Below are 18,764 nucleotides of genomic sequence, written 5' to 3'. Positions count from 1 at the left end.
GCTGCTCGACCCTCAGAGTTCCACCAGCAGGATCTTTGGGGTTAGTTGTCAGAAGATTTTTAAATAATACCCAATATCAACAGATTGTTTGAGGAGAAATAGAGAAATGGCAAACATTCATGGATGATTTCAGAAGATTGATACCTATTCTCAAGTACAACATAATTCATGTTTTAATCATTTGGGGCTTTTTAGTTAATATCATAAATAATGCCTGTGGGTAAAACAGGATAAAATTAATCTCACTGAGCTATCTATGCTGCAATGTTAATTAAAAACTGCTTAGTAGTAGTGTAATCCACCCAGTCTGGGCAGCTGCTTTGAAGGGAGGGGCATTACAATGCACTGCATTCACAGGACTTGACAGTCTCCTCTTGCCTGAGTAGACAAAACACAGAATGGGTGATCACTTTCTCTTCAGTTCTCAAATATAACCATTACCTTCAAGCAGCTGGTCATTGTAACTCTCTGGAGTGAAACAACCATTGTTTTTTCCATGTTGGTCTGGACTCCTCCCCTTTTCTCTTCCCAGTCTTTAATTCAGATGCCTGGCTGCTTTTTGCTTATAACTAAGGGCTCAGGCCTGAAACGTTGGTAATATATCTCTGTCAGGACAGAAGGCACACGAGCCCCTGCTGTCAGGATGGAGCTACATTAATATTTATTTGGAATTATTTCTTGATGTACTCGTGTTTCACATCGCTGAACTAGTAAATGAAACACGAAAGTCTGAAGACACTGTAATTGCAGTAAAATCACAGAAATGCTGCGGGATTCTGAGCCTTCCTGTTCTCTGCCTATTCTTTGCTTATTCCTTGAAGGACTCTGCCAGACTGGCTGAGTTCCTCCAGGACTTCTGAGCATTTTCACTGACCTAGTAACCCTGGGTCCTCAGTTCCCCTTTTGCCATACATATTGTGGAACTCTGTTCAATTTGGAGTTTAAACTAAACAGCTACCATTAATAAATGATAACAAAACTATTGAATTCACTGACTTCCTTCAGGGGAGGAATTGTCATACTTACGTCGGGGCATAGATACAGCTCCCATAGCAATGTCTATGATCCTGAAGGTGTCAGGCAAACAAAACTGTTCAAGGCAGGGAAGAAAATGAATTAAAACACACACACATTAATGTCCCCAAATATGTCAGAAAGTTATTGACACCAAGTCTTGCAAAACATCAAAAAACAAATTAACTATTGACTTGGCTTCATAAATGGGTTATTATAGTCAGGTAAACATCTAGTCCAGGAGGTTTACAGGCCCTTCTGCCATACTTGCTCATACTAACCAAATTATCTACCCGAGCTAGTCCCATTTGCCTACATTCAGCTCATATCTCCCCCCCTCCCCCCGCTGCTGAAATTTTTCTTATTTATGTACCTGTCTAATTGGCTATTAAATATTAGAACTATACTTGCCTTTAGTATTTCTCAGGCAGCTTGTTCGATTTGCCCACCACTCTCTGTGTGAACAAGGTGCCCCATAGGCCCTTTATAAATTTTAGTTTTAGATTCCCTTACCTTGGGAAAAGAGACTACATACTTTTTCTGTACTCCTCATGACTTTTATAAACCTACTCGGCACTCCAGGGAAAAAAGTCCCAGCCTATCCAGTCTCATTAGAATTCAAGCCCAACAATCCTGGTACAATTCCTGCAAATCTTTTCCATACCCTTTTCCAGCTTAAACTTTCCTATAGCTGGGTGACTGGAACTCAGCGTAATACTCTTAGTCTTACTAACATCATGTACAGTGGTAACAAGATGCTCCTGAACCAATGAAGGCAAGTGTGCCAAATACCTTCACCAGCCCATCTACCCGTGTCACCACTTTCATGGAGTTATGGACCTGCATTCAAATACTATGTTCTATTTAATATTAAAAACTGATTTAAAAAAAAATCGATTGCTGTCTTTTCAATCCAGTGCTGGTTTTAACGGTCTGTTCTGACTTTCAAACAAGTAAAATTGCCTGGCATGAAGTGGCGATCACTGCTTACAGAATTGGCTGGATGCCACAGGATAAAGTGGATCATAACTCTGCAGGTATTGGAAATTCTTGACCTGAATGGTTAACTACAGATGCTTAGCATGTCCAGCATTTTCTGCTTCTGTTCCCCCAGCTTCTAATTGTAGGGTGTGTGGGGGCAAGGATTTACACCAAACTGAAAAAATAAGCGTCCAAATGACACTCATAGTCCAGCTGGAATTTTATTCTGGAATTTCTAGTGAAAAAAATTAATGATAGACAACTTCAAGCTGAACACAAAGATCATTTCAGATTTGCTGTATCGCGTAGGAAGTTGGAGCAACATCAACTTTTATTAAATTTAGCACGTTTAATCGCAAAATGATACTACCATATTGTGTTAGTTCAACTGACCCAAAAATATTTTGGTGCTGATTTTCTTTTGTACTCAGCATCTGATGCCTCTCGGGTTGGAGTCCAACAATAGTCGGCCAGCATGGATGGATTCCAGTTGCCCTGATACCACTTTTCCATGGTTGCAGTGTCCTGGCGAAACCTTTCACCATGTTTGTCTCTGACTGCACCAAGATCAGCAGGGAAGAAGTCCAAGTGTGAATGCAGAAAATGAATTTTCAATGACAACTTAGCACTTCATGGTTTTGTCTGCTTGAAGCAGACTTGAAATGACAGGAAATCACAAAAACAGGTTACATCTAAAAAACTGTACATGATAGGAAAATGTTAAAGGGATTTTTGTGATCACCAGCCCAAAATCCACAAAATACATCCAAAAGTGTCCAGGAAGCAAAATCTTTGTTGTCCAGTGTAATTACTCTCAAGACTTAGTAATAAACTATTTTGGCTCCCTTCATCACCAAATCAGCATTGGTGAGAAAAAGAAAAACTGGTATAAACTCTCCAAAATACAAAGTCTCAACTTAACCCAATTAAGTTTCTGTCCCCTTCTGCGTGGAGCGCATTAAACCAAGTTAAATTACTACGAAAAGAGCATAAAGAACAGCAAATTTACAAAAGCATAACAGCAGATGTTGAACATCTGACACAAAATTCTGCACACACTTAAGATTTGGCTGCATCCATGGAGAAAATGAGCTGATGTCTGAAATGTAATCTTGTATCTCTCTCCACAAGCACTGCCTGACCTGTTGAATATTTCCATAATTTTGTCTTCATTAAAAAAATAATTTTATTGTGATGAAGGTCAATTTTTTAGTCGTCACAAAGAACGAAATCAAATGTATAACCCAGCGACTGAACTTGTAAACACAGGAAACTTTTTCCAAAAAACAATTATCTACACAAAGGTCACTATAACAGTGAACATTAAGTGACAGAGGTGAATTTTCTCAGCACAATGACGACGCCATTTGCATAAAGATGACCATCAGTGCAACTTACAGCAAATGGTTTTTTTAATTGTTGCAAGTGGCGGACTCCTGATTAATCCGCCCACAGAGCTTTCAGGTTGAGCAGCACACTTGCTTTGAATGAATAGACCACAAGTTTACAGTGCTCAGTAGTTCACCATCACCGCAGTTGTTCTGGAGAATTTAGAGGGAGTTGTACATCCAATAAACAGGAAGGAAACCATCAGTGAACAAGCGCACAGCATGAGGTACATTGCGTTCAAGTGTGGCATTCCTCACGCTGTTGGTACGATTGATTAGATCTTTCTCAAGCACAGCAATTGTATTCATTCACACACAAAAAATGCAAGTTGTGTTCCAGTTCCCAGTGAAGAGCCAATTTGGCACCTTCCACCGTCACTCGCAAGATCCATGCAAAATTAGACAACGTGGATATTGTGGGAAAAAAATCTTAATTGATAGATGAAGTAATAATGGCACCATCAATTTAAATTGGCTTACTCCTCAGCACAATATTTGAAGTCCCATTAATGCTGCTGTTAACATAAATCACTGGCAATTGAATTACATACAAGCTTCGGGTTGAAAGCATTGGCCATTGTTGAGAGAAGGGTTTGAGCATGCTGAGCCTCAGATCCTTGTCTACATGCTCCTTCATTGTCTAAATACTAATAATAAAATGTGTTCTACCTCAACAATCAGCCACAGATTATTTTCCAACAGGGATCACTATTTATAGCTCAGGAGAGAACCAATTTCTTCTGGTTCTTGCAGACTAGTGGAACCATAGAGCATTACAACAAAGAAAACAGGCCCTTCGAATCTGAACCAAACTATTATTCAGTCAAGTGTACCAGCTAATCAAACGCCAGATAAACCTAGGATAATTCTACATTACAAACTTTACTATTACATCACTAGGACACACACCACAATGAACTGATTGTTAAACACAAATCATTTTCAACTACAGCACTTGCTCTCTCTTAGTTGAAGCGTGGATAAAATGTACTAGATAATAGGTGTCACAGACCAAAGCATCAAACCTTTGCTTCAAATTTGGGCTTGCATATTCAAATATTTACTTCCTTTGAAGTATCCAACCTTTCTCCAACTCCAGGAATAGGTATCGTCCACATTCAAAAGAAATGTGCGGAACTACAGACCAAAAAAAAAATGCTTTCCTTACTGATGAGAACCAGAGTAACATGAGATTTCTGTCATCTGACTGCCTCGGTCTGTGTTTGTCTCTATGGAGACACATGGATCACCTTTGGGATGTCTAACATTGAGAGAGGCACTCAAGTTATTCTGAAGATCAAGATTGAGATTTCTTTTACTTGGGCTCTTCCAGCCAGAGAAAAGCTTCATTTTATCCCACTGGCATCAGGTTGGAAGCAAACAGAAAAAACAAAAAGCTCAGCAGACGTCAAAGACGCCAGAGGCAACTTCCAATGCCATTCTAATTCATTACACCAAGTCGGAACTGATGGAAGGGTGGCTGACGACAGGCCAAAAATCAGAGCAGCGAAACTCTAATCATACATTGTCTGGCTATTCTGAGACCCAAATAGTTCAACACATGGCTTTACCAGCTAATGTTTCCAAAATCCTGACTCACCAAGGCTCCAGGTCTCAGGCTTTCTTTAACATGACAAGGCTCTTTAAATTTACCAGGTTCACTGCGTAACATCTAAAAATAGTGTATTTTAAAATGTGTTGGGATATTGATAGGAATACTATACAACCGTCTGAAAGATATGCTGGTCTAGTGCCAAAACCCAGAGCATGCTGAATTATCAAAGTTTAACTTTTTTTACAACAGGAAACCATGTTTCTAGACTCCAGTTTCTCAGTTATTACAACCCTTGGGAATAGAACAGGTCTTATCACAAGTCTGAAGAAGCACGTGATAGAACATTGCACATCTTTAGAGGTGTTCCCCAGTGACATCGATTATGATGCATTCCTGCTCCAACAAGTTTTGACAGCCTGCCTTTCATATTGTCCTCTTAACCAAAGAATGTACTCATGTACTTTAGAAAAATATTCTATTACACATTCTATAATGCAACCAAAAATTTCAGTAGTATTGGCTATTCACTTTATCAACAGGATCTTACAATCATTCTGGGATGTATAGCAGAGTGTGGTAACAGATTACAAGGACAACGATGTATTGTCCAGTTAATGATTTAGACGTGACAGTAATATTTTAGCCCATTAATCACACACTTCAAATACGCACAATGCATTTTTACAAGACCAACTCTACTTCTCAGAAATGTGGTCAAGCCCCCCCAACCCCCCCCTCCCCCACCGCCAATTGAAAGGAACAACTGAAACACACTCTTACAACCCGTTAAGAAATAACAGCCACTAGAATGACGACACCTGTGTAATTTCACCATTATGAGTGGTATTCCTGAGCCTCTTGAAAGTAGAAGTTACTGCCACGTAGCTCAGACTAGAAAACACCTGAGAAAAGGAAACCTATTCACATTCTGCCGGAGCCCTTGTATCTGGGCACCCACCATCAGTATTGCTGAGGGAAACAAACAACATGAATACTGAACCCGAAGCATCTGAATTCTCAGGCTGTTAGCGTTGCAGTGCAACGACTCTTGCAGATTAGAAAATAAAATCAAGGGCTAACTTTAGATAAAATTTCTTTAACATTTCACGTTGACAGCCATTTGAACACGTCTTTTCTTCCTGTGCTCAGTGTCCATAAAAACAAATACATTGAAGTGATTGAATCCTGCAATTCATAGTTGTTCTGCAATGAGCAAAGGTCCTTCGTTTAAAGATGCCCTTAGCAACAGTTTCTTCCCTACAAAATAATATCAGCAATTTTAATGTTAATAAGTGGGTGCAAATGGTCCCTTATTTAAGGACAATGTGTGCCTCTTTCCCATCCTTGGATTTTAAATGAAGTCCCTCGACAAGATGATACTCTCTCCGAATGAAGGCATAGAAATAATCTGAAACCAACAGAATCTGTGGAGGAATACAAGTAGTAATCAGTCATCATATCAATTTTAAATGACAATGAAACAATCTATCTCGCTAATAAAATAGGCAATGCCGCATGCACATATGTACAAGTGAAAGTCTTCAGCATTAAACTATACTCTAATAGTTACTGTAACTGGGTAAAACCCTGTTACCTGGAATTCAAGCAACCAGCATCCTCAAGCGTCCGGCAAAAAAAAATCTCGCAAAGTAAATGAGTAAAGCATACAGAAGTTTAAAATCGGTGCGCCACGCTGTTAATTCTCCATTCACGCAACAACACAGTCTCAAGCAACAGGAAAACTTTCTTATCCAGCATTTACCAATCCCGTAAGTGCCAGATACTGTTTTTTTTTAAACTGTAATTGAATAAGAACAAGTTTTTTTTCCACCAGGTCTACTTGCCACGATTAAAATAAATTGGACTTCCAAGGGTGCTATTCAAATTTTGTTGGATGCATGTAATGTTTTACAAGGCCAGGATGGAATGTTCTCTACACATCTGGATAAATACAGCTCCAACAACATTCAGGAACCAGCATGAAACATCCCCACTTGCTTGGCATTTGCATCAATAATTCACTGGGGTTTCCTTGACAACAACTCCCAAATCTGCTCCTTGTCACCTGAAAGGGTAGGTGCAAATCCTACAACTTCAAGGTGCAGACTATTCTGACCTGGATAGACATCATTATTCTGTATGCAGATTATGCAATTCTCCACCCAACAACACTGTGGAAATATTTCCATCACAATGACCACAAAGGGACCCCCCCGCCCCCCACCCCACCCCCGAGGAGGAGCCCTACAGCAAAGGCAGCGGACCAGCGAGGGGCTCAGCGGGAGACCTGCGGTCGGGTGACCCGCACAGGCTGCTGGAGACTGGCTCATGGGAACCAGGTATCAGAGAGAGGTTTTGAGAGGGTGCCGAGGGGAAAAAGAACTCCCGAGAGGACTCAGGTGTTGAAAGCTTCCTGATCGTGTCAGAGGTTTGGATCCAGAACTATTGAACAGGAGTCTGTGTGGCTGCAGGAGCACTGGAGGCGAATCCATGGACACTCAGAGACATTGAAGGGACTCTGCTTCTCTTTCTCTCTTATTGTAAGGGGCTGGGCAAAAACACTAATGGCAACTCATTGTCTGCCTTTATGCAGGGAGAAGGCAATTTTGTGTAATATTACATTTTCTGTACTATTCTTTTTCTTTGGCTTGGCTTCGCGGACGAAGATTTATGGAGGGGGTAAATGTCCACGTCAGCTGCAGGCTCGTTTGTGGCTGACAAGTCCGATGCGGGACAGGCAGACACGGTTGCAGTGGTTGCAGGGGAAAATTGGTTGGTTGGGGTTGGGTGTTGGGTTTTTCCTCCTTTGCCTTTTGTCAGTGAGGTGGGCTCTGCGGTCTCATGACAATAAAGGAATCAAATATTGAACAACTCAGGAGCTGTTAGGGATGGTACTAAATGTCACCCTCCCGAGCAATCCTCACATCCTGTGAATAAGAAAAGAATGTCTATTATATTGGTTTATGCACAATCTTTTAATGCTCAGCTGTATTTAACAGAGAAATTGCTCTGACCTCAAAACAGATGATCTAGCTCTTCCCTCACCCCAATTCACCATTTCCCTGTGTGGGAACTTGATCCTCAAATTGGCTGTCATACTCTCTGCCCTTCAGAACTACTTATTGGTTTTAATGTTTTGGGCTTTTGATGGCATAAAGGGGATTACAGACATGCAGGTTAGTTCTAACAAAACAACTCGTATTGCTTTGATCTATAATGTTTGTCAGCTACATCATGAACACCATCAATATAATATACCATTTTAGGTACATGTACCCCCTCCCCCATCTTTTTTCCCTGAGAGCAGAGGGAAGGGAGGGAAAGTTTATTGCAAAATAAAATCACGATTAAGACTTAATTTCAGTAAATTATGCTACAATAACCTGCATCTTAAAAACAGGACCCAAGTACACTTTGAGACTTCTCACAAATGACAACAGGAGTTAGAGGTCTATAAAATTAAAACTCAAGGAATCCCATACAGAGCTGAATTACTAATTTTTTTTTTGCCCACATGGAGGCCAGTTAGCCTAGCGGTTAGTGCCAGTGACCCAAGTTCGAATCTAGCACTGAGTTTAAGGAATTTGAATACTTTCCCAGTGTCTGAGTGGGTTTCCTGCGGGTACTCCGGTTTTCTCCCAACTTTTAGAACGTACCAGGGTCGAAGGTTAATTGTGAAATTTGGGTAGCATAGACTTGTGGGCTGGGTCAGCTACCGTGCTGTATACCTAAATTTAAAAAAATGAAACCAGCACATTTGCAGAAATGCAGAAAAACAAGATTTGCTCTGCTGTATTCATTGATCAAGAACAGGGGATACAAGAGATGACACAAGGCAAATCATCTTGACCTTGGATAAATTACTGGGGCTGTCAAGCACAACATCCTCTAACCTGAATCCAATACTCCTTCAGAAAGTACTCCTGATTGAATCTGATGCAGGCTCTTGGATCGAATGTCAAGTACCCCATGGTTAGTAAAAGGGTTTGCACAATGCTACCAACAACCTGGTTCGAATCTGGCGCTCTCTGTAAGGAATTTGTACATTCTCCCTGTGTCTGTATGATTTTTCCACGGGTGCTCTGACTTCTTCCCAACCTTCAAAGCGTATGGTGTTGTAAATTAATTTGGGTGTAATTGGGTTTTAATGGCCAGAATCAGCTTCTACCTTGCTGTAAATAAAATATTAACATCTCATGAAATGCTATCTGAGATGGGGAAATGCATCAACAATTACTCGCCCATTTACCCAGGCAAATTAGCTTGGATACAAATCCAATTAGGTACCAGTTTAACAATTACAGGGGACCTCATTGCAGGGATGGGTGCTGTGTTCCCAGAGAACAAGTCAGGACCTCAGCGTGAAGATGCGCCATCTTGGAGGAGTCACGTGATGGAGTAGTGGCCGGACGGTGAACTCCAGCCCTCTCCAGAAAAGTCGGGAAAAACAAAGAAAAACACAAAGGCACAGAAATAAAAGTTACAGAAAAGTGAGTATAAAGGTGGAAAGAAGATGGCGACAAAAAAAGAAAAATCGAAAGCAACGGTAAGAAGAGAGGAAGAGAAGACAAAGGAGGAAAAAGGTGAAGGCCTTACCTGTCCGAAGAGGCCCGCTGCGGAGAGAGAAACCCGCTCCCTCAGGTCGGTAAATAATGGACTACAAAAATGGCTCGCTGAGCCGAGTAAAAGTGCGCAACCGCGCATGCGCGAAGTATGCGAATGGAAAAAAAACACACCAACGGGAGGGGGGACCAGCTGGGGAGTCGATCTCCACAGCCGGCAACGACAGCTGCAGAACACCTGCAGCAAGAAGAGACCACAGAAGACAATAGAAACAAGAAAGAAGAGGAGGAAAGGGCACCAAAGAAACAACAGATGGCCAACCCAGAGGAAGAAGAAGAGGAAGAGGAAGAGTACAGTGAAATAGAAGAAGAAAAGAAAGGCAAGGTAAAGGATATACTTGCTCTTATTAAAGGATACATGGAGTCATTTAAAGAATGGCAAACACAGGAATTTAAGGATTTAAGAAAAAGAATAAACAACACAGAAGAGAAAATAAATAAAATGGAGATGACCTTAACAGAAATGGGAAAGAAAATGGACAAGATGGAAGAGCGGGCAGTAGCAGCAGAAATGGAGGTAGAAGACTTAAAAAAGAAATTGGAGAAATCTAATAAAAAAACTAAAGAGACACAAGAACTACTAGCTCAAAAAATAGATACAATGGAAAACCATAACAGAAGAAATAACATAAAGATAGTGGGCCTTAAGGAAGATGAAGAAGGCAAGAATATGAGGGAGTTTATAAAAGAGTGGATCCCTAAGACCCTAGGATGTCCAGAACTACAGCATGAAATGGAAATAGAAAGGGCACATAGAGTATTGGCCTCTAAACCACAACCACAACAAAAACCAAGATCTATTGTAGTAAAATTCCTAAGATATACTACAAGAGAAAAGGTACTGGAGAAGACAATGGAAAAAGTAAGAGAGGGCAACAAACCACTGGAGTATAAAGGGCAAAAAATCTTCATTTATCCAGATATAAGTTTTGAACTCCTAAAGAAGAGAAAAGAGTTCAATACAGCAAAGGCGATTTTATGGAAGAAAGGGTATAAATTTATACTAAAGCATCCAGCGGTATTGAAAATATTTATTCCAGGACAACAAAACAGACTATTCTCGGATCCAGAAGAAGCACGAAAATTTGCAGAACAATTACAAAAATAGACTGAGGGAGGAAGACGGGTAATGAGAGTAAAAATGACCACGATTGATATGTATGTGGGTAAAGACAAAAATAGACTGAGGGATGAAGACGGGTAATGAGAGTAAAAATGATCACGATTGATATGTATGCGGGTAAAGAGGTATAAGAGTGAATAGAGACAATGAGCATACATAAATGTATCTGTACTTAGAGGAAAATATAGATAGTATAGACAAGAATTAATAAGGGAAGGTAATGGAATAGAGAGAATAAGGAGGGAATTAAAAGAGTGACCTTTGTGACATATGAAAAGTGAAATCTTTTTGGGGGAGGCGGGGTGGGGGGAAATAGCGGTCACTGCAAAATTAGTTGATGCTTGCGAGTGGATTCGCAAATCCAAATGGAGAGGGGAGATGTGGTTGTCCGACAAGGGATAAAGGACAACTCAGGAGGTGAAGGGAAGATTGGGGATAAATAAGATAGAAATAGGAGAATAAGGAAAATGTTGGATGTTGTAGGAATGTTGTCTTATAAAGAGTTGAAAATAAGAAAACAGAAATGGAAAAGGAGGAAAGGTAATGATGGAAAAACGGAAAGAGAAGATAAACAAAATATAAAAGGGCTACGCTGAACTATATGTCTTTAAATATTAATGGAATACATAAACAAATTAAAAGGAAGAAACTACTAAATTTAAATGAATAAATGTATTCCATTAGAAAAAATAACAGATAGGTTAAGAAATAATATTGAAATATTCGAGCAAGTATAGGAGCCTTACATTAAATACAATAGCGAAAACCTACCGGGGACAAACAGTACCTAAGTTGATGGAAGGAGAAGGAAAGAAAAGAATGGACTCAGTAGAATTTCTGGTGTAATTTTGTTGAATGACAACATTGTCTGACTGGCTTAATGCAACCTAGATTGTATACCTAAAATGGATGAGAGGGGGGGTGGGGGGGTGGTTTGGGAGGAAAGGGGGGGGGAGAAAAAGTCACTGTATATGTGTGAAAAAGAAATAGTGTATATCATGGCTAATGTGATTTATGGTGTGAAAAATAAAAAATTTAAAAAAAAAGATGCGCCATCTTAACATGGACCAATAAGTATGAGCTGAAAAAAAGTGATCTAAGAGCAAATTTTATTCTGTACCTCTTTTTTTTGGATGGTCATGTGTTAATTCCTTGAAGGCTAAATTTTCTGTTACCATAACACTGAGGGCAGGGTGCCATTTGTACTCTTACCTGGCCAACATTGAATGCCAAGGTGATGGCATAATAGAAGTTGGAATTTGCACTCCCAGAATAGATCCAAAGGTGCCACAGAACTGGGAACAACACTGATGATGAAATCAGCAAGCACGATACCACAAAGATGTTTCGAAGAACTGAAAAATACAAGAAATGTTATTTTGCTTTGGTAATTTAACACAATTTTGGTATTGGTGCTGAAGAAATCAGCGTCAATCCCGCTGCTGCCGACAGGAGAGGTGCATTCTCACTGGGTCTAACGTTTGCATAATAGAGGAAATGGCAGATTTTCACTGAACATCAACAGAGTTTGAGGACTTAGAAGACAACCCAACGCTGTTGGGCACCAGTATGACATTATTACAGTGCATTGTAATAATCAGAACAATTGACTTTACCCATCTGACATGAAGAATAAGAGTTTTTCTCTAATGCAATAGTTTGCTGGAACATCACTGCTCCAAAGTCGATGAGCACTCAAGTCACTTCAAGACAAACAAAGACAACATACCTACCATATATGCGCTGTATAGGACGATCCGAAACAAAAATTTTACCTTAAAATCTTATGCGTCGAGTCTAAAATCCAAACCTTGACAGCGAAGTCTCAACACCACCGCCATCTTCCTGCCGGATCAGAAACAATTTTGTGCATGCCCCTGCTAGTTATCAGCAAAGTCTCAGCGCTCCTCCGCGGGGTCCATCAGCCCAGTCCAACTGCTATCACCTCTGTACAGGTTTTAAACAGCCTGTTACAGGAGCTTGACAGTGGTTTATTTTAAAATGCGCTAATAGAATTCAAAACTTTACATGATAATTTGTTATTAAAATATTGTGATTTGCTTTTAACAGCATCCGCTGTTCAGCAGTAAGTGACAGATTTATTTGGGGGGTGGTCGCATTGTTCAATACCAACATTTTAGGTGGAAATTCCGAGGGCCGTCCTATACACCAGCATATATGGTATTATTGCCCTTTCAGCAGCTCAAGGAGTTATACTATGGTAGAATTAGATTGCTAAATCAGTCAATAAATGAGGAAGAAAAGAACAGAACCCCTAACTTTATAAATACTGATTCAGAGTTAAAAGGCAGCAGGTTATCGTAAACTCACTTGAAGCACCAGTTCAACCTCAAGTCAAGCTGAACAAGCTCAATGAAGGAGTAAGATAGTCTCTGACGTTTATGGTGTATGTCAGTGCTCTGCTACTGTTAAAGGGCTTCCGACTTAACATCAGATGTGTGCTCATTTAATGGAATTCAGACTGAGAACAGAGCCCAAGCCTGCTGAACCACAACATGACAGCACATCATACGCAATCAACAAAACCAGTTGCTTTGCCCAAAAGATTTGAAGGACAAGGGGTTTTCCCCAAAGTAGTCAACAAAAGGAATTTTCCCATGAAGGGAGTACTATATGCAAGATGAACATTGTTTATCCTTGGTTATCCTGAGCAGCAAGCCAGTAGTGCTTTGTCAGAATACTTCAGAAGTAACCATGTTACAAAAGGTCAAGATTGGGCAAAGACAGTAATTTTTCTTCTTTAAAACACCTTAAGGGTTTAATGTCCATTGAACAACATCGCAATCACTTGACTATTGTCTTCCTCTTTTAAAAATTACATTGAAATGAATAGACTGCCATAAATAGGACTTGAGCCAAAATTTCTGTTTATAATTAATTCCAGTGCTCTCGACTCTGAGTGTAGTCACACAATCCTTGGTACACTCAATCTCGGGGCTGTGTGGCCATGATTGAGGTATGGCTACAGTTGGCCACTGTTGCAAGTGATCTCTACTGTAAAGGCAGATACCTGGAATGAAACACGAAAGTCTGTGAACGCTGTGATTGTAGCAAAAACATGGAGGCGCAATTAGCATAGCAGTTAGCGTAACCCTGTTACAGCGCCAGCGATCAGGACCAGGGTTCGAATCTGGTGCTGTCTCAAAGGAGTTTGTATGTTCATCCTGTATATGTGTGGGTTTTCTCCAGCAACACCAGTTTCCTCCCACTGTTCCAAAACGTACCGGGGTTTAGATCAATTAGGCGTAATTGGGCGGTACGAGCTCGTGGGCCAAAAGGGCCTGTAACCATGCTGGGTTTCTAAATTTTTTTTAAAAACTAAAAGATTTTATGAAGATTGGGAAAGAAGAAGATCAGACTAAGTTTTTACTTAGCTTGTTAATCCACGATTGACTTGATCAAAAACCTGTTATATCATTAAGGTATTGCAATGGTTGATGGCTTCTCCTAGTGGAGATTTTTTAATAAAGTTTAAAGAGACAATATGACAACAGACCTTTCCGGCCCTTGAGCTCTCGCAACACAAATACACCCATGAGACCAAATAACCTGCCAAACCCATACATCTTTGGATCGTGGGATGAAACTGACAGACAGTGCCGAATTTGAACCCAGGTTACTGGTGCTGTAATACCGTTGGGCTAACCGCTATGCTAAACAGTGGTGCCCCACATCTAATTGATCAGTAAAATAGAGATATCACACAAAAAAAAAATCACAGAGTAAATGTCAGGTACCTACACCGATAAAGATGATTCCACATTGGAAGGAAGGCCATATACAGGGCAACATCACCGACAGTAGGGTAAGACTTAAAAATAGCAATAATTGCAATCTGAATGAACATGAAGAACATGGGATGATCTCTGCAAAGGAATAAAGAGCAGCATATCATTCACAAACCACTTACGAAAATGAAAACTGCAAAAATGCTAACAAATAATCCAAATTACAACCCACACACTAAACTTGGTTCTGAATGTTAAAGGCCCAACATCTAATATGTTTCAAAAAATCCAACAGCTAATTAATCTAATTATAATTCAGTATTATATACTGAAGAACACCAATTTACAACAGGTGTGTGTAGGCTGCCCGTTTTCTTTATTAAGCGATTATTTCTATTAATAGAGCAATAACAAAAAAGATCACATCAATGAATCCATTTATAATAATTTGTTCTAAATTCCACAATTATTATTGAATATATCCTAAGTGCACTCTCACTGTACCAAATTTTCAGTACAAATGGACAGAATAAATGGACCAGAATTTATTTCCAGTGTTTCATAATCAGAGAACAACCCAAAGCTCTTTATGGTCAAACCATGGTTACTGTTGTAAGACCCTTGCAGCAGGATTGCATTTGCTAGTTCCTAAGGATGGCTGCACATATCACAGCACTGCATTTCACAGAACCATGCTGCGCACAAAGTGGTTGCCAAAACAATTTTGGGAGGCACAGTTGGCATAGCGGTTAGCGCAACACTGTCAAAGCGCCAGCGATCGGGATGGGTTCAAATCCAGTGCTATCTGTAAGGAGTTTATACGTTCTCCCTGGGTCTGTGTGGGTTTTCCCTGGGGGCTTCAGTTTCCTCTCACTGTTTGTAAAAGTACTGGGGATGTAGATTAATTGGGTACAAATTGGGCGGCTCGGGCTCATGGGCTGAAATGGCTTGTTACCATGCTGTATGTCTAAATTTTAAATTATGCTGTACTAAAGGATCTGTACTCTATCGGTGGGGCCCCTATTGAGAATGTTAAAAAAAAAGGAAATAATTTTAAGACAGATTGGGGAATTGTGGGATACAGGGAACTACCGCAGAAGAGGAGAAGAGGCCCAGGACAGATCAGCTTTAATCATTATTGAATGGTGGGGCAAACTGATGCACTTGGCATACATCTAACCTCAGTCCAGGATTGCAGATGGATGCAAATGGTTACCTTTTCCCGATAGCAATCTGATCCAAAAAATTGGGTAAAGAACAAAGAGATACAAAAAAAAATGACCATTTCTCTTTATGGATGCTGCCTCATTGTTTGGGCAAAAATGTACCAGTGTTGCCCATCTCAACTGAACGGCTTTCCAGCAGCCATGCTTTAGTAGATATATGGATGATCAGAGGAAGGGCAAGACGTCCCTGTATTATCACACTCAACATAAGCCCTCTTCAACAATGTGTACGCAGTCCCGTACTATACTCCCCTTACAACCACAACTGTATAGCTGAATACCACGCGAACTCCATCTTCAAATTTGCCTATGACACCACAGTAGTGGGCCGGGTATTAAAATGATGAGAAACGAGAGAGATAGAAAGTCCAATGGCATGGTGCCAAGGTAACCACCTCTCCCTCAATGTCAAGAAGATGAAGATGATCAGTGGCTTCAGGAGAGGGGACAGAGTCCACACCCTGTCCCTATTAATGGTACTGAATTTGAAAAAGCAGACAGCTTCAAGTTCTAAGAAATCAATATTACCAGTGACAAGCACATTGATGCAACAGTCAAGAAAGCACACCAACACCTCTACTTTCCCAGAAGACTAAGGAGGCTTGGCATATCTCTCAACAACCCTACAGGTTCACCATCACAAGCAAACTTACTAGATGCATCACATTGTGGTTTGGGAGCTGCTCTGCTCAAGATCAAAAGAAACTACAGAGGGTTGAGAATGCAGCTCAGAACAAATGCAAACTAAGCTCCCCTCTCTTCTTTTGGCTTGGCTTCGCGGACGAAGATTAATGGAGGGGTAATGTCCACGTCAGCTGCAGGCTCATTTGTGGCTGACAAGTCCGATGCGGGACAGGCAGACACGGTTGCAGCGGTTGCAAGGGATAATTGGTTGGTTGGAGTTGGGTTTTTCCTACTTTGTCTTTTGTCAATGAGGTGGGCTCTGCAGTCTTCTTCAAAGGAGGTTGCTGCCCGCCGAACTGTGAGGCGCCAGGATGCACGGTTTGAGGCGATATCAGCCCACTGGCGGTGGTCAATGTGGCAGGCACCAAGAGATTTCTTTAGGCAGTCCTTGTACCTCTTCTTTGGTGCACCTCTGTCTCGGTGGCTAGTGGAGAGCTCGCCATATAACACGATCTTGGGAAGGCGATGGTCCTCCATTCTGGAGACGTGACCTACCCAGTGCAGTTGGATCTTCAGCAGCATGGATTAGATGCCTTCGGCCTCTGCCATCTCGAGTACTTCGATGTTGGTGATGAAGTCGCTCCAATGAATGTTGAGGATGGCGCGGAGACAACGCTGGTGGAAGCGTTCTAGGAGCCGTAGGTGATGCTGGTAGAGGACCCATGATTCAGAGCCGAACAGGAGTGTGGGTATGACAGCGGCTCTGTATACGCTAATCTTTGTGAGGTTTTTCAGTTGGTTGTTTTTCCAGACTCTTTTGTGTAGTCTTCCAAAGGTGCTATTTGCCTTGGCGAGTCTGTTGTCTATCTCGTTGTCGATCCTTGCATCCGATGAAATGGTTCAGCCAAGGTTGGTAAACTGGTTGACCATTTTGAGTTTTGTGTGCCTGATGGAGATGTGGGGGGGGGCTGGTAGTCATGGTGGGGAGCTGGCTGATGGAGGACCTCAGTTTTCTTCAGGCTGACTTCCAGGCCAAATATCTCCCGCTGCTTAGGAAAGGCAGCCAACATAATGGAAGACACACCACACCGCGGCCACAACACTTTTTTCTCCAAATGGCAAGAGAGCTCAAGAGTGTGAAACACACCAACAACCTTAATGACAGTCTCTTTCCTGCAGTTATCAGACCTGTTACAGCCAGATCATGCTACCTTAGTTTGGTGTCAATTGATCTTCCTTTTCATTGTAATCTCACACTCTGTACACAGCCGAATGAATGTTAAAGATAACTTGTCTGTCTCTATGCAGAAGAACCTGTTTCAAGGTGCTCATTACTTGTGACAAATAAACAAACTTATAACGCAATATACAACAATGTTTGGGGAGGAACCGAGGAAGTAAATGAAAAATAAAAATTATAATCCTCACAAAATAAAGCAGTTTTAATGTAATAGAGACATTAACTTTATTTCTCTTGCCACAAATGTTTGCTGAGTATTATAGGCAAAGTTGTGTTTTCAGAACAAAAGTTGAGTTTGCATGGTACACAGCAATAAAGGGTTATCTTACCTTAATTTCACTGATAGTGGTAGAGTATAGAAGAATACGTTGATTTGAAATACACAGACAAAAAACAGGCGAAAGTGTTCAAACATCTCAGCAAAGAAATACCAAAATAGTCCAATGTTCGGTGTAAGATCTGGAACAGAAAGGCTGGAAGAAACAAAAATATTTAGATGGAAAAAGGGGATCTAATTTTTTTCCCCCCACAAACTTATGCCAAAGTCTCATCACTTCCAATTTTTCTTCCTTTCATATTTCCCACAGTATAGAGGAAGACCAGTCAGCCCACTGGTTTTCATGGTAATTCCTTTGCCTTCCTCCAATCTATTGGCCCTCAGATCTCCTTCAACTTCCATCCTGATTTCTCCTACCTCACACCTGCAGGGTAAAATTTGCAGCTGGCAATTGAACCACCAACTAACTTTTTTTGGGATGTGGGAAGCTCTGCAATCAAAGAGAGAATGTGTAAACTACACATAGACAGCATTGGAGGAAACGGGTTGCTGGAACTGCAAGGCAGTAGAAATAACTGCTACCTAGACCAGTGGTTCGCATCCTTTTTCTTTCCACTAACATACCACTTTAAGTCATCCCTATGCCATTGGTGTTCTGTGATTAGTAAGGGATTACTTAAGGTGATATGCAAGTGGGAAGGGAAGGTTGAGAATCACTGCTTTAGATCCAATTGTTACCGAAATATTTTGCTTCAGAAAAATTGTCATTGGCCCATTTCCTTTGGAGTTATGAAACCGTGCACATAATGAGTCAATTAGGTACATTTAAAACAGTGATTTTCAAACTTCTTTCAACTCACATACTGCCTTAAGTAATCCCTTACTAATCACAGAGCACCTATGGCAAAGGGACTACTTAAAATAGTATGTGAGTGGAACAAAAAAGGTTGAGAACCATTGGCCTA

At 40.8% G+C, this 18,764-nt stretch overlaps 1 protein-coding gene across 3 annotated transcripts in view; it reads right to left on the bottom strand.

Moving 5' to 3' along the window:
• Window positions 1–3,795: 3,795 nt before the first annotated feature.
• pigu (phosphatidylinositol glycan anchor biosynthesis, class U) overlaps window positions 3,796–18,764 on the bottom strand; it is a 33,914-nt gene continuing 18,945 nt past the window's right edge. For 2 of the 3 annotated variants that reach the window (XM_069884258.1, XM_069884260.1), the window contains exons 9-12: window positions 17,852–17,995; window positions 14,446–14,570; window positions 11,896–12,038; window positions 3,796–6,362 (exon numbers count right to left, since the gene is read on the bottom strand). In XM_069884258.1, the coding sequence (XP_069740359.1) occupies window positions 6,249–6,362; window positions 11,896–12,038; window positions 14,446–14,570; window positions 17,852–17,995 (526 nt within the window). In that variant the 3' untranslated portion in view covers window positions 3,796–6,248. Of the gene's footprint in view, window positions 6,363–11,895; window positions 12,039–14,441; window positions 14,571–17,851; window positions 17,996–18,764 lie in introns of all 3 variants that reach the window. The other variant, XM_069884259.1, reaches the window with a different exon arrangement.

This window comes from Narcine bancroftii, chromosome 6 (genome assembly GCF_036971445.1).
Source record: "Narcine bancroftii isolate sNarBan1 chromosome 6, sNarBan1.hap1, whole genome shotgun sequence".
NCBI classification, from domain to species: Eukaryota; Metazoa; Chordata; class Chondrichthyes; order Torpediniformes; family Narcinidae; genus Narcine; species Narcine bancroftii.
Note: the sequence above shows the minus strand (reverse complement) of the source record. Positions and strands in the feature narration are given on the sequence as shown.